Source organism: Amia ocellicauda, chromosome 4 (assembly GCF_036373705.1).
Source record: "Amia ocellicauda isolate fAmiCal2 chromosome 4, fAmiCal2.hap1, whole genome shotgun sequence".
Lineage (NCBI taxonomy): Eukaryota > Metazoa > Chordata > Actinopteri > Amiiformes > Amiidae > Amia > Amia ocellicauda.
This window is the reverse complement of record NC_089853.1, coordinates 42,602,057-42,617,275: the sequence shown is the minus strand read 5'-3', so window position 1 is coordinate 42,617,275 and position 15,219 is coordinate 42,602,057. Positions and strand designations below refer to the sequence as shown.

Below are 15,219 nucleotides of genomic sequence, written 5' to 3'. Positions count from 1 at the left end.
CTTCTTCTTCTTCTTCTTCTTCTTCTGCTTATTATTATTATTATTATTATTATTATTATTATTATTATTATTATTACCTGTCTGTCTGCCTGAGGTTTTTATCAAAGGTAACTAAACTTCAAAAAATTATCTGTAAAAAGTTACTTTCATATTGTAGATCAGAAAAACAGAAAGTACAGAATACAAAACAGAATTCCAAGAAGAAAATAGAAATAATACAAAATAACAGAACAGAACAAAAATAGATTGTTATTTTTTTTTTGTTCAAATCTGCATGTTTAAGGGGACCTGTTTTGTATCTCGCCATCAATGTTGGTTAACTTAAATGATCTATCTGAATTAGGTTTTCTTCATCATTAATCCCAGAAAGAAAGTGTGATGTATCTTGTGCTCATTAAGGTGGACCGTAATTAAATAAGGTTGCTACTCCCTCTAGTGTCAGGAATTACAGATATACCATTCTTAGTTACACAATATGACTATAATTACAAAACACATAAATAGGGTAACATAAATGTGTTATCAGTTTAGACACTTTTTTAAATTAAAAATATCCAAAGACAAGTTTTAACTTTATTAAAAACAGTGCATAATTGATCAATTTCATATATTTAATTAGAGGCTCTCATATCGCCACCTACAGGAACAAACATAAAGCAGCTCTTTCAATTATGATTTCACATCCACCCACTCCTTTTCAGTACTGCTTTACTGAGAAACCATGAACTACAGATTGTAGATCTAGTTTTCAATAAAGGACATTTCCCCCGCCCTTGTTGAAATATTCCCTTACTGATCTTGGTTGATATTGAAGGAAAGCAGGTTTTTATGGAAATTCATGTAAAATGCAATGATTTAATGTATTTAAAGATTGAATATCTGAATAGGTAAGGCTTGCGAATGATAGAACAAGTGTGGACATTTCCTCAGTGTAAAACACATTCAGAAAATATTTGATTAACTACCCCAATACAGTATCTTTATCATAACTTATGATACTTGTTCATGATGGGTGTTTTAATTTGAATTCATTACCATTGTCAACCCAGTTTTTAATTTATCTCTGCAATTGCAAAAGACTAAAAGTCAGTCCTAAACAATCCCCTAAATAACATACCCCCCCCCCCCCCCTTTAAAAAAAAAAGTTTTGTACTGAAACCTGGTTTTACATGGTTTATATGGGGAGGGGGTGCTGCTGTTGAATAGTCCACTGGTGGATCTAATTACACAGAACATGAAATTCCCCCATTTCAATCTGAATCCCCCCAGGTTGAAAAAAAAACTATCCACTAAGATTTTCCCACATAAAAATGTTGCCCCAAAACTTCCCTCCTGTGCACTTAAAAATCCCCATCACTGTGGGTGTACAAATTGACGGGAGACTGACGTAACAGTATACGTCACTGAGGAGCGCCGGAAGTAAAGCAGCTAGGGCGCGTCAGGCTTCGCTGGAGCAGCTTGCAGTGGGACTGTCTCTCCGGGTTTGTTGTTGTGGAAGCAGAGGATACAAGGAGAGACACTGTTTCGGTAAATCGGGGTTAAGGGGAACAAAATAACTCCTGCCATTTGAAGAAACTCAAACATAACCAGACCAGACACTGTTTAAGTCTTTGACGTCATGGAATCTGCAAATCAAGGTATTTCTTGTTGACATTGCTGTCTTATTCAGAAAGTACGCGCTTTGAATACCTTACAAACGTGAGAGCCAAAGGCCCGGCAGCAGCCCTCGGTCTCAGGCATGTAAGTGACCAGGAAGACAGGCCGGGAGGTGTAGGATTACAATCGGTCTGCATAAAAATAGTCTTCCCGGATTTACACACTAGCCTTTTTTTTTTTTCTGGGTAACGTGGACACGTCTTTGGGGAGCTGCTCTTGTCATTGCACCGCTGCTGGGCTCGGGTTTGAACAGTAATGGTTGTTTTTCTTCAGTTTCTGAAAGCATCGTCTGTTCTTATACATTGTTTTAAAAGGTCGCAGTGATTTCACCTTCCTTTCAACAGGACACGACTAACCCAGCTTATTAGAGACTTGAAAAGCAGCCAAACGCAAGAACCGTGCGTCACTAAACCAATACATTTTTAATGCCTTTTAAATAGTATACATTATATGCTTAAATAATACATTTTGCAAGCTAATGCATATTTACATAAATTGTACTCCCTCAACCTTGATTTTTGTTTGAAGTCTAATGCCTTCCATATAGTTATCTTTTTTCCTATAGTTTCTTGTGTCATTATTTTAGCCATAATCTCTCAGCCGTAAAGATTAAACAATTGTTCATTTTTAAATGTATTCGTTGGGAACAGTATCCTTATTGTATGGGGGTGTATATACATAAAACACTGCGGATGTGAGGTGGGGCATAACTAATAAATCTGCACCGTACAAAAATCTGAAGTGCTATCCGACCTGACATTTACATGGGGATAAAGAAGAGCTTTACCCACTACTGGTTTACTTCAGCCATGTCGTATTACATGGATTATTTGACCACAATACATTAATCAAAATGAAATACTAGTTAGTTAAAATAAAATGACTCTCGATTAGATATTATACATCTATTCAGATTGACAATTGCATGATGTTACATTCGAAAATTACAAGCACCCCAGCTCATTAACAGACTTCATTAGTTGTCACATCTTATCTGTAAGTCACAGATGTGTAGCTGCAGTTTCTACCTTGAACACCATAATGTAACTTAAACACCTTGCTAGACAGCTTGGGACTTGGGAAGGGATTTACATTTTAATTCAATTTACCTTTTACTGGTGTGATTTAAAGTTTGACTTGAAACAACAGGAATAATTACTTTCAAATGTAATTGTTGTCTGTCTTTCAAAATTGTCTTTGCAAAAATTGATCAGATTGGGCAGAGGTGGTGGAGAAAAACAAAGTTGTTTTTACGGTACTACTTCTCTTCAGAACAAAAAACAATCTTGCATAACCGCAGCTGCCAGGGATTGCTCTGTATGATTTACATAACCTTTTTTTGAAACAGTAACATTACATAGAAGCTGCAGTCCAAAAATCTGTCAAAGAGGAAGTTGGGGAAGCTAAGGAAATGGCTGTGGTCAGTAATTTGCAACGTGTGGGTCTACAGGTTGTTGAAATTTCACTGCTGAGTTTAGATTTTTTTTTTTTTTTTTGTATTATTATTGTTGAATTTTTTTTATTGCATATGACCTAGCCAAGTCTTCATGTGGAAGTGGTAGAGTCCTGAAACCGAAAAAGGTTGATCTATTTCAAGACAATGTTTTACTCTTGTTCTGTTGTAGCATAATTGGCTGTATAGCCCCCTGATTTTGCAGGGTGTTTTGATTGTATAAACTACTGTTCTGTTTGTGCTGGGGGACAGATATCAACCTCAACTCTCCTAACAAAGGCCTGGTGTCCGACACCATGACAGATGTGCCAGTAGAAGGTGCCACGAGTTCCGCCAACACCATGTTGCCCACTGGTTTGACTGAAGAGGAGTCGGAGGAACTGAGGATTGAGCTGTCAAAGGTCATTGTCATTGTGTTTTTGTGTTTGTATGTTTACTTCAAAAATACCGTTGCATATGATGATTCATATTCAAAAAGTTTTCCTTCAACACAATACAGTGGTTGATGAAAATAAATGTTATCATCTATCTAACTGTACTAGGTTCAGTAAACTACATTTATTTGCTAAAATCATTTTGCCAGTCACTTATCAAAAGGAGATCTTTATGTTGTTTGGCTGTTCTATTTGTGAATTCGTTTTTTTGTCCAGGAGACTCTCCCCATCCATCTATCCATCTGAATGCTTTTCTGTGGTTACTCTGATCATATCAGTTTTCAAGACTACAAAGAAACTAGCAAATAACCCTTGCTTTCAAATGTCTGAATGGTTTTGCTTCCACGCCTAGCATATCCACACACCACAAGAGCAATTACTGTGACATTTAAAACAATAGGATGGGTTGGCTATTGTTTTAGCATTCTTTCATCTTAAACCCTTCAGTAAAGCTAAGGTATCTGACAGATACCTTCAAGGTGCAACTTCAAGGCACCAGAATTGTGGGTCATCACTGTGTCCATTGTGTTCCAGGTGGAAGAAGAGATTCATACTCTGCGCCAGGTCCTATCTGCCAAAGAGAGACACGCCAACGAGCTGAAAAGAAAACTGGGACTGAGCCCGTTGAATGAGCTGAAACAAAACCTAACCAAAGGCTGGCAAGATGTGCAGACCTCTAATGCGTGAGTATCCCCGGAGACACACACATGCATTAAATATAATTACCTACCTTTTCACCGGTTAAAAGGACAGAATGTCTGGCTGTAATTGAATGTCAGAAAACTCCAGAATGTGGAGTCACACATCTATACAACTCACTGGAAAATCGTGTGATTGAGGTTAAGTAGGTTCTTCTCCAAAATAAATCTTAACAAGTGTCTCTTCCTCCTTGATCAGCATTTGTCTCTAGGTATGTGAGACTCAGACAGCATGCTTGAAGTGTTTATTCTACATTATAATTTCTGAGGAATGAGGAAGTTAATGTCCGTTTTGCTGAGCTTGAAGCAAAGAAGGCAGCAAAAATGTCAGATGTACATTTCCTGTTCATATGTATTCCAATACAACGTGTTTGAAATGTAACCACAGTGGTGGAAAGTGCTTTACCATTCTAATGGTAACCCCTCATAGAATTCTAGAATTAAAGTTAGTCTTGGTGATTCATGATAATTAATTACTGATGGTTATCTAAACTGTTTCTTGAAGAGTACCAGCAAAGAACCTAACAAGCAAAGCCAAATGAAATCCAAAAATCAAATCAGTATACTTCTTGCTAACAAGATTTTTGTTTTTAGCTTTGTGAAAACCACAGAGAAATTCGGGGAATGGAATGAGAAAGTTACCAGTTCTGATTTGTGAGTTGCTTGTACAATCAAGACTTGCTTGCTCTGTTCTTTTCTCCGCTCGCTGTGCCTCTAGTCCGGTGCAGAAGTGCAAAACAGTGAGACCTGCTTCATGAGGCTAACTACATCACTTTTGTTCAAACACACTTGCAAAGTTCTCCTCAAAGGATGCACCTCTGTTTCTGCACCATGACATGAATTAGAGATCTTGTAAATATCATTTATAATGCAGGGAGGCAGCAAAGTATGTCTCTGATTGTCTAAAAAAAAAAAAAAAACTCTCTCTCCAGACCAAAATATGTGCTACCGCTCTATTCCAACTGTTTTCAATGGCTGAATCACAATGAACAAAGTCTACCTTTTCAAAAGCATTTAATTGATTTAAGTCCATTGATTCAAGTCTCGCTGTAATGTTGAGTTAACCGAACTAATCGATCTGGCTTTCAGAGCAGTTCAGACTCCTGCCCTCACTCTACTCGGGACCTGAGCTTCAGCAAGACTCAACCAGAGTTGCCTGTAAACATAAGCCAATTGAAAAATATAGAAAATCTCCTATATGTTTTCAGTCAATTCTTGATGTGAAGTGTTTGATGAGGCCCCCATGGAAACGCAGTGCACCTCCGGCTGGTCAGACTGAAATATGAGTCGAGTGCTACTGGATACGGGGTGTAATGCTCTGTTTCCAGGTGCTCAGTGGGCTTCTAACCGCTTGCTCTAACAGTATTGTGTTTTGTGCGTTGTGCTTGTTTGTTGTGTTGATCAGAATTCTGTCTATGGCTTTTTTTCGGCAGATCTTTACAGTTTCCCCCTCCCACACCAAATGAGCTTGATGGGGTAGAATGGCCTCTTGTTGGCTCTAAACTTTGTTTTTACTGCTGTTGACATAAATCTTTTGGCTAATTCTCAGTGGCGGGTTTCTGGTGTCTTAAGTCCCTGTAGTATATTCTCCAGTCGTACCTCATAAATAAGCCTTTCTTGTAATCAGTCTACCTCGAGTTGGTATTTGCTCAGTTTTTTTTATATATATACAGCTCTGGAAAATATTAAGATTTTATTATTTATTATTATTTATTTATTTATTAAGATAATATTATTTTTTTTCCAGTGCTATATGTATGTGTGTGTGTTTGTGTGTGTGTGTATATATATATATATATATATAAAAAAAAGCATTTGTAGGCTAATTCCAATTAAAAGCTTCTTGACTTGTGCTGTGCTAGGGGGTGCTTACACAACATCAGCATTATATAGCGGGCTTGCAGCTCTTTCATTTTGCGACCAGGAAAGATGGATTAAATGGATTTAGTATTTAAAGATCACAGTTGATAAGTCTTAAATATGAATTCTTTCATGTCATTTCCCATGTGAAACCGAACGCATATAGTTTGGGGAAATATTTTTGTCATGAAACCATCTGCTGTAATACATTTTAGACTGAGCAACGCCCAAAGCTTTGCACCTCAAAACACCTGTTTTCTGCAGAAATTAGTATATTCCGGTCTTGGATTCCACCCCAATACCCTTGGAATTTTAAAATAAAACTGCACCCTTCCCTTAAGATCTGTATATATATATATATATATATATATATATATATTTTTTTTACATACCAACAGATTAGGTTGGAATATGTAGGTAGAAGCAATTTATAATGAAATGCATTTACTTTTCAAGGAGGTTAATATTTCAAGAATATATTTTGCTGATCGCTTGATCACTTTGCAGTCATGTAGTGCTGAAGCCAATCAAAGTTGTTTTGTTCTTTCCGAGAGACCTATTGGGATATTTTTGGATTCGTGCATATCCACAGGGGGATGATTCCATGACATGCAGAACAACTGATGTATACAGCAAATTAGTTGAAAGACTATGATGCCATTTCAGTGTTGTGCTGTTTGTTCAGCTTCATTTCACTATACTGCTTATCAGTATTGCAGACAATATTCTGTTTTAGTATAATCTTAGTCTTTGTGAACATCAGTCTGTTTTATACTTAATAAACAATTCTCTTCCTCTTTTGTGAGTTTTAAGAAGCCACCTGCATAATTTGGGAAATAGATGTCGTTAAATGCATACTTGTTTGTTATATTGATAGATTATATTGAACGTTTTAGCATTTCACTAACAATTAACTAATTACCTGTTCAAGCTTAAGATATTGTCTTTTTGAAACTGCTTTTTGTTTTGTTTGTGACTGTAGGCTATGCTTTGTTTTGCAGTGAAGTGTTGTTGCATGTTGTGAATCAGCTTACTTGCAAAAAGAAACTTGCTAGTTTAGCCAGGTTTATATGGTCAGTATTAAAGTTTGTGTTTTGCTTTCTCACTAGCATACTCAAACCCTCAAAATAATGATTGATCATCATGTTTTCTTATTTATGTATTTATTTATTAGCAGACCTTATCTAGGGTAACTTAGTTTACCCACAAAGCATTTTAAGCATTACGAAAGTGCAGTAATACAGTGTATACAATATCCAATTAACGGATTACTGTTATAGTAGCAGAAATATACAAATTGGCAAATGTGATTCAATGTTTTAGACATGGTTTTCAGCCTTTGTTCACTATAGATTTGCTGTCTCATACACTGTCATATGGAGTTTCAGTGCTAACAACAAAGAGGTCAAAGGTTGAATAGGTTTTTTTTGTATTTAGAAATAAATCCAGTGAAACAAAAACCTCCCCCCAAAGAAAGTTTCTAACTTAATGTACTTCCTGAAATTTCACAGGAAATCTTTGAAACTAAGCAGTCGCTGATCAGAGTTTAAGTTCTCAATTGTGGTGTACATTACAAAGTAAATTGTATGTGTAATCAGAATTTATTTTCCTTCCCATGTGTCGATACCCGTTTTCTCTACGGGAAAAGCAGAGCATCACATTGCAGAAATAATGCATTGAAAAAGGCAGTCACTTTATGAAGGCAGTGACATGTATTTGATCTCAGATGCATCTGTTATATTTAGTTTTTTTATTGCCACCTATCAGAATGCATAGTTATTTGCTAGCCTGCTTTTAAATGAGGATACATCAGTGGATTCCCTAAGGTGCTTTTAACACTTGAAGTTTTCCCTGATTTGAGTTAAGTGAAAGGAGAGTGCAAATGTTTGCTTTTTTTGTTCTTCTAATTTCCCCATCTGCTAGTTTTCTTTCCCATTGTTACCCACTGACTAACCCCTAGATTCTCCCGTAAAGGTTTTGTGAATTTAATGTTACACTGTATATTTATAGATACCTTTCAGCGAGTGCGACTTTGGAGGACATAAGCCGTTCAGAAGCGTGAGTTAGCCTTTTCTTGTCTGTGTCTGTTTCTTAAAACTTGTGTAGATGAAGGGGTTTAGTTTGTTTTAACTCTCCCTCTCTCTCTCGTGTGTGTGTACGTGTATGTGTATGATTTTGCGGGAGAGTGGGTGGACCTTTACATTTTTCTAACACTTAATCATGTGTTGAAGCACCAAACCTTCATTTTTTTTTTTATTATAACCCTTTCTGGTGGGCAATACATATTTATTTTTAAATGACTATTCAGGTTAATTCAATTAAATTCTTAAGACAGAGACATGCTGCCTCTTGGGGGTATTTAGGCTAAGGTTTTATCGGACTTAAGTTTCTTAATTATGCCTGATCGTGTTTGCTAAAAGAGTGAGTTAAAATTAGACAATGAAGGGTGGGTACTACAAGGTGACGCTGTCTTTGGTTTGGTTAAATCAAGGCTTTCTATTGTTTCATGACTAGAGATCTACTTTTCAGTTTTCTGATGTCTGCAGCGCATTCAGTGTAAGTTTACTGTGACGTGAGTCTTTCTTATACTGTGAGTTGGCTTCTAATGGTCTTTCTTCCAGTAGAGTTTATACAGTTACCAGTAAACCTGAATGGCTGTTTCCAGTCATCTGACCTTTCTTGGTTTAGGTATCCTTTCACTCTGTATAAAAACCTCACACTTATAATAACACACCTTTGCAACAGGTTTTTCCCCCCCTGTCTTGTTTGTCTTAAAGATGCAACCATTTTCCCACAGACTAATACAAATATTGCCTTTCAGGTGTGTTCTCATACAAGGCCCGTGAGCAAACATGGACATTGCTATCGATGTCATAAGCAGAGACCAGTCTGAAGAAATGCTTTGTACTGCAGTATAGTTCACAACCTCCTTAACCTCTCTTAAAGGCACAGGACACCTTTTGTGTTGTGTTGTGATCTTTAATTTGGTCCATTCTGTCATAAAGCACAGAATAACATTCTCTGAAAGCATGGTCATATTTACCTTTGTTTTTAATAGTTTTAATTGTGCAGGTGGTGGAAGAAAGTGATTTCCTTAAGTTTTCTTTGCATTGAAGTCCTTTTTGGATACCCTTTAAGAAAATGCCTATATGACTTCACTCTTTATATGCTGGGTAATCCTAGTCTGTTTACTACATTTCATTGAGAGCCACGTCTAGTTAGGTGAAAGTATTTTTTCTGCCTTTTTACTTTCTCAATTAGAAATAGTTGAGGTGTGTGTGTCATTTTACATTTTCACACAGCTGTCACTGTGTTGAAAGCATGTGCTGAATCCATTGAGCATTAGTTTCTGTCCTGCTGAATATTTCTGTGGTTTTAAATGGCATGACACTGTATGGAGTATCCTTGCCGTCGTTTTTTGGTGGAAACCTTTAACTATTGTGGTATAGGGTTTTGGGGTAACAAGCTTTTTCCCCCCTCCAATGTTCTATTTTAGTGGTAGGGGTTAATGTCCTATCACCATTTATCTTTCCACTGCAATATGTCTTGTCTATTTAATGGCTTTTGTAGGATGAATAAGTTTCTTTTCTTTTTCTTTTTTGTAGAGATGCTATTTGCATTAATGTTTAACTGGTACCTATTGTAGATTTGTCAAGACCGATTCAACACTACAAGTTACCACACCTTGGTGTAGGAGGTTTATTAGAAATACATGGTTATTCATTGAGCAAAACTGTACAACATACATGACTATGATCCAATGTTTGTTATAATTATAATTGTGCACAGGTTAACAGATCTAAAGAAAACCATGTAACTAAAACTCTTTGAATAGGTCACAGTGAGGTTTAAATCAAGTTTTCAATAAAAGATCAAATCTTGCATAAGGTTTGGGTAGGAATCCTATTCAGAAGAGGTAAATAGCAGCATTACATTTTTGTACACCTACTATTACAGTGAAGTACAGCGGACTGCGAGGGCAGATTAAGAAAATTGTATATAAGTCACTGAGCAAAGATCATTCTTTTAATGAGCAATCATTAGTTTCTGTATGCTCAACATCAAGGCAAGATGCTTCAGACTGAAGGACTTATTTCAAATTGATTTCAAGCTTATAAAAAATGTTTTAAATACCTGATGGTTCATACAAAGGTCTTTTGTAAGTTTTAAACTTAAAAATTGTAAATGCAGGCTGCTTATGGGATTAATATTATACACAAAAATGTGCTTGTATAGGTATATCTGGTGGCTCGCTTCTGTTTTTGGGGTTTGATATGGCATCTGTTTTCTTGCTTTCTACAGTGGGGTGTGCATGTTGTATTGTGGACTAACCCTGTGTGTTCTGTTTCTAACTCGGTTCTTAAAAGGCTGCATCCAGATCCAGCGTTGTTGTTCAAATACACACGTCCTTGTTTCCCCACAGATATAAGAAAACTCAGGAGACCCTTTCACAGGCAGGTCAGAAAACATCTGCAGCTCTCTCCACTGTGGGCACGGCTATCAGCAGAAGGATTGGCGATATGAGGTACAGTATAGCAACCTCAGCTTATCGGTAAAAACAAACATGCTGGTCATAAAAACACATCCAGAAGGACTGCTGATTAGAGCCCCACCTTTATTTTACAGTTGGGCTCCTAACTCGTCTGCTCAGTACAAGAATTTCACTGATGCAAGGTTTTGAATCTTCAAAACCTGTTTTCTTAATGCATAAAAACACACATTAGTATTTTATATATAGTTATGGAACAGCAAGTGAAATGTGACTTAAATGTGGGTTTTCAGTTATATATATATATATATATAAGTCCCCCCAAATGTATTTTTGTTGTTCAGAATCATTACTTGCTAGCACAAAAAACTAAATTTACCTTTCCGGAAGAACATGTGACTTTTGGACTACTTCCATGTTGCAGTGTGTGGCCAGCCGTTTCATCCACAAATGTTAAATCGTGTTTTTGACAGTTGTGCGGCTTCCAACTGCCAGATGCACTTTTTAGGCTGTCAACGTGCTTCAGATAATCTAAAGAATAGAGCACTGAGATAAAGTACTCCCACATTAAAAAGCAGTGCCTTTAAATTCTTATTGTGTCTCAATCTTATAGCTCTTTTTGCAGGGATTGTGTGGTGTTAAAGTGAGGCCTAAATTTAACTGTTATTAACGGAAATATTGTCCTCCAGGAGATGGAAATGTTTAGAATGTGCTTCTTCCTTTTTTCCTGCCCGTTAACAATGTTATAATTTGATGCCATTATTACCTTATTTCCTTTTAGTTGTCTGACATGATGGGGATCTACAGGAGTTTTAAATGCATTTCAGTTTCAATATTTTGTTCTGCAAGTTGGTAACCACTTAATTTGGTGTTAATCAGACCTCCTCCTAATACATCTCAACATTGTGTTTACAAAGCCCACTTCAGTGTCTGATGACAAAAATGTCATTATTTTCCAATATTGGTGTTGCCTACTATATCACATTATTCACAGTTGAAGTCTCGTTAGTCTGGGCTCCATGTCTTAACGCATCCACGTGAGCTCCCTCTGTTTTTGCTTTATTCAAATGAGTTGTGGTGCATTCAGTAATGTTTTGCGGTTTAGCAACATTATCCCATCACATTCCCTTGCTGAGAGGCACTGATCGCAGCAAGTGTGAATGTTATTTTCTGGCCTAGACGTTAAAAGCTTTTTCTAAAACGGTTATGACTTCCCTAAACTGTGATTTGTCACTGCCTCCTGTTTATGACCGGTTTAATGTTATTTACACATTCTCTGTAGTCAATATGTTTAATCTAGGGTTGGGTGATACACCAGTTTCATCATTGGTGCCAGTCATATTTTCAAACAGCCTAAAATAGCATTCGTCTGGCACTGTATATACATTGAATAAAATAGCACAAGAAAGATGCTGAAGAGTATCTGTCCTCTGGAGTCATGAATTATTGATATCCTCGCATTATGTTCTATAAAATAAACGATGATCAAAATGTTACAATATTGTGAGATGTAATTCTAACATTCTATTCAGTGGATTCATGAAACGTATCTTTAAGCCAGACTGCTGTTAGAAACAAAATCTGTCCATGGCTTTGATATTGTTGATTTATTTCTGTTATCCGTATTTGAAGCAACATAACACGCATCCTGTAGCGCTTGCATGCTGCAGCTTGGTTTCCTTATTTTTTTGTTGCCTTTTAATTGCTTTTGCTTACCTTTTATTTTTCTTCTTTTTATTGCTGCCAATTGGTACTTCAGAGCTCTACCTTTCTCACATTCATTTGGGTAAGATTAAAGCATAGTATTATTAACTGGGAATTAGATTCATCATTTGGGTTCACAAGCAATTAATTCTTTTTTTTTTCAGTAGCTCAGTTTAATTGACCCTTAAATCTCTAACTTCATTTTTGTTTTTCTCTCCTTGACTGCAACCTGTTATTTTTAATATTTCCTAGAATTGGACTTGTAAAATTCAGTTTATGGATCTATCAAAACCAATCTGAACTGCTTCCAGCTAGTAAAAGATTGTGCTTTAACTGTTTAATAAAATACTACTTAACATAATAAACTAACCATGATCTGTAAAGTATGTTTATTTCCTCAACGTTAAATGTAGGTCTTGCAAAGTTAGGAACTGACTTTTTTCACTTTGCAATCAGTTTTCCCTGTGTTTCTAATCTGCTGATATTTCATTTGCTTTACTCTGTCTTAATATGCTTGCTGGTCTTAACACTCAATTTTTTCTCTTTAATGCTTCCAAAGTAGCAGTTACTCCATTCGCCATTCAATAAGTATGCCTGCTATGAGGTAAAGTACTTGGTAGATATCAGGTTCTGTCTAAGCAGATAGAAACTAAGTTACAGCCACATGTTTTTCTCAATGTACACAGGAGCAATAGCAGCCATGACTATAGATTTAATGTTTTCACCACATTTTCTTTTTCTGTTTTCATGCGTATTTACTGTGTATCCAAGTTATTGAAAATGGAAATTAAAAAGACCGCCTGTGGTGTGCAAGAAAATTGGGTATTTCGTTTTCAAAATGTGGTTCTGGACAATGTAACAATCTGACACTTGTAGTTTGCTTATTTGTATTATTTATTTAAAGATCAGTTTACTTTTAAATCCAGTGAACTCAATGAAAAACGCTTTTAGGTTTGTCATTCCTAATGCATGTTTTATTGAAGCCTTTTTTCATAAACAACCTAGCTTTTTTATTTTTCGTTGCATGTTGAATTATTGCTTGTAATTAGATGCAGATTTTGTTCTTATTTACCAAAATAAAGAGACCTTTGTTTTGTAGGAACTCTGCAACATTCAAATCATTTGAAGACAAAGTTGGAAACATCAAGGTAAGCCCAAACACTTGCGCTGAAAAATGCATAACAGTCGTCCAACTAACAAGAGTCTGTGGTTCACCGATTGGTTCCACCTGTGATGTTCCTCAGTTTTTGGTGAATAGTTTAAAGATAATGTCCTGTTCATTAAGCCTATTATGAAAGACTTCAGCCCTACAGTTCAGACATGAATAATTCATCCAGTGGAGCGAGTGCAGACCCCAAGTACAAATTCTGTGTTTGGGTTGATTCTTTAAAACAAACTTATTTTCTTTCTTTTTTCTCCAGTTCAAAGTTGTGGGCGGCAACGGAAACGGGGAAGGTGTTCGCTCTCCAACCGAACCCATTCCAGTTCAGGACAAGGCTCCTTTGTAAAGCACCTCTCACAGAACTGTCTTCACTTGATCACTGATGCCCTTATGTAACATCTTCTCCGCTGCAGTAGCCCCCCCAGTACTAAAGCATGTGCATATATATCCGTTAATCTGATGGCACAAATACCAGCGTGCGATCAGATTGCCACAAATTGTAAAAATGTAAACCATTTTGTATTATAAACCGTTTTACACTGCATTGCATAATGTTTTTACATAACTTTTATCAATATACTGCCTACTGACGTGTGTAGGTGGGGGCTTTAGAGAGAATTTAATAAGTTTATCTCATTTTTGTACCTAAAAGAACTCTCACGCTGAACATTAATGTCAGTCCCTTTTTTACACTTAGTACAATGTAAAGCAGCGCTTTGAGGTGTAAGAGGTGAATGTGGAATCTAATGCCTAATATCAGCCTTATATCACTTTATACTTTACCAGTTTCATTTGAAGAAAGCTGATCACTTCAGAAGGCGTGCTGTTGAAATGTCTAGATTTAAGCATTGTGCACAGGAAGCGAAACCGCTTATGTAACAAAAGATTCGAATGCATGCTTTTTGCCATATGATAAGTACCACTGCTTTTAAAAGACTGATAGTAATACATCTCTCCCACTGTATCAGTGCCACACTGTGTTTTCTGCCTTAAAGTTGCATTGCTAAAGTGTGCACATGGCCAACTTAACAATAAATAAATACACAAATGGAAACTAATTCATAAGATTCACATAAGGGCTGGACATGCAGTTTGTTTAGTAGCACAGTCACTTTTGGGGAAGAAAAAATGTAGAAGTTACTTGGTCAGGCGTAAATTAGTTTCATTTTGTTAGAATGTTTAGCTTTTCCTTTCCGAATATTTCCTTTTCAACCTGTCCATGTTTTGTTTGTGGGTTACAACAGCTAGGAGATCTGAATTGCAATGGATTAGGACTTGTGTAGGTCATGTTGCCATATTTTTCTCTGCTGCCAGTGTCTGTTCATTTTTGAAGTTTGCTCACTTTTCTCCATAGAGGAAAACTAACTTAAAATAAAAAACTATGCCAATGAAACAGGTAGACTTCTTGCTAGGATGTTTAGAGCTGCAATACTAAAAATGGCAAATACACTACGGGATGCTATGGGTGAAAATATTTAAACTTATACAGATAAAATATATAGCCATTGTAGGCAAAATAGTTTTATTAGGTTGTGTGCATATTATTAGAAAATAAAGGGATCAGTTTGTATGGTTTGAAAACACTACCATGGCGGTTGAATTATCATTTTGTTTGGACATGTCTGTTTTGAAGATCAATAAAGCATTCCTTTAAACAATTGTGTTTCGCATTGCTGGGCTTTAACAAAACCAAAGGACATCTCACAGTGTAGGAACATTAACACCCAATCAGTGTAACACAACATGTAACCAAAACAAAGTAA

At 36.4% G+C, this 15,219-nt stretch overlaps 1 protein-coding gene across 17 annotated transcripts; it reads left to right on the top strand.

The window, feature by feature from the left end:
* The first annotated feature begins 1,394 nt into the window (after positions 1–1,394).
* On the top strand, positions 1,395–15,114 carry tpd52l2b (tpd52 like 2b). 17 transcript variants are annotated; one of them, XM_066702369.1, is made up of 10 exons: positions 1,395–1,527; positions 3,362–3,510; positions 4,078–4,226; positions 4,836–4,895; positions 8,112–8,159; positions 10,525–10,626; positions 12,350–12,376; positions 12,854–12,898; positions 13,394–13,442; positions 13,716–15,114. In XM_066702369.1, the coding sequence occupies exons 2-10, from the start codon at positions 3,406–3,408 to the stop codon at positions 13,800–13,802; spliced, it is 672 nt and encodes a 223-aa protein (XP_066558466.1). In that variant the 5' UTR covers positions 1,395–1,527; positions 3,362–3,405; the 3' UTR covers positions 13,803–15,114. The 17 variants fall into 17 exon arrangements, with proteins under 17 accessions (XP_066558466.1, XP_066558454.1, XP_066558452.1 ...); XM_066702357.1 differs by having other exon boundaries at positions 1,415–1,637; positions 3,413–3,510; XM_066702355.1 differs by having other exon boundaries at positions 1,415–1,637; positions 3,389–3,510.
* Positions 15,115–15,219: the final 105 nt, after the last annotated feature.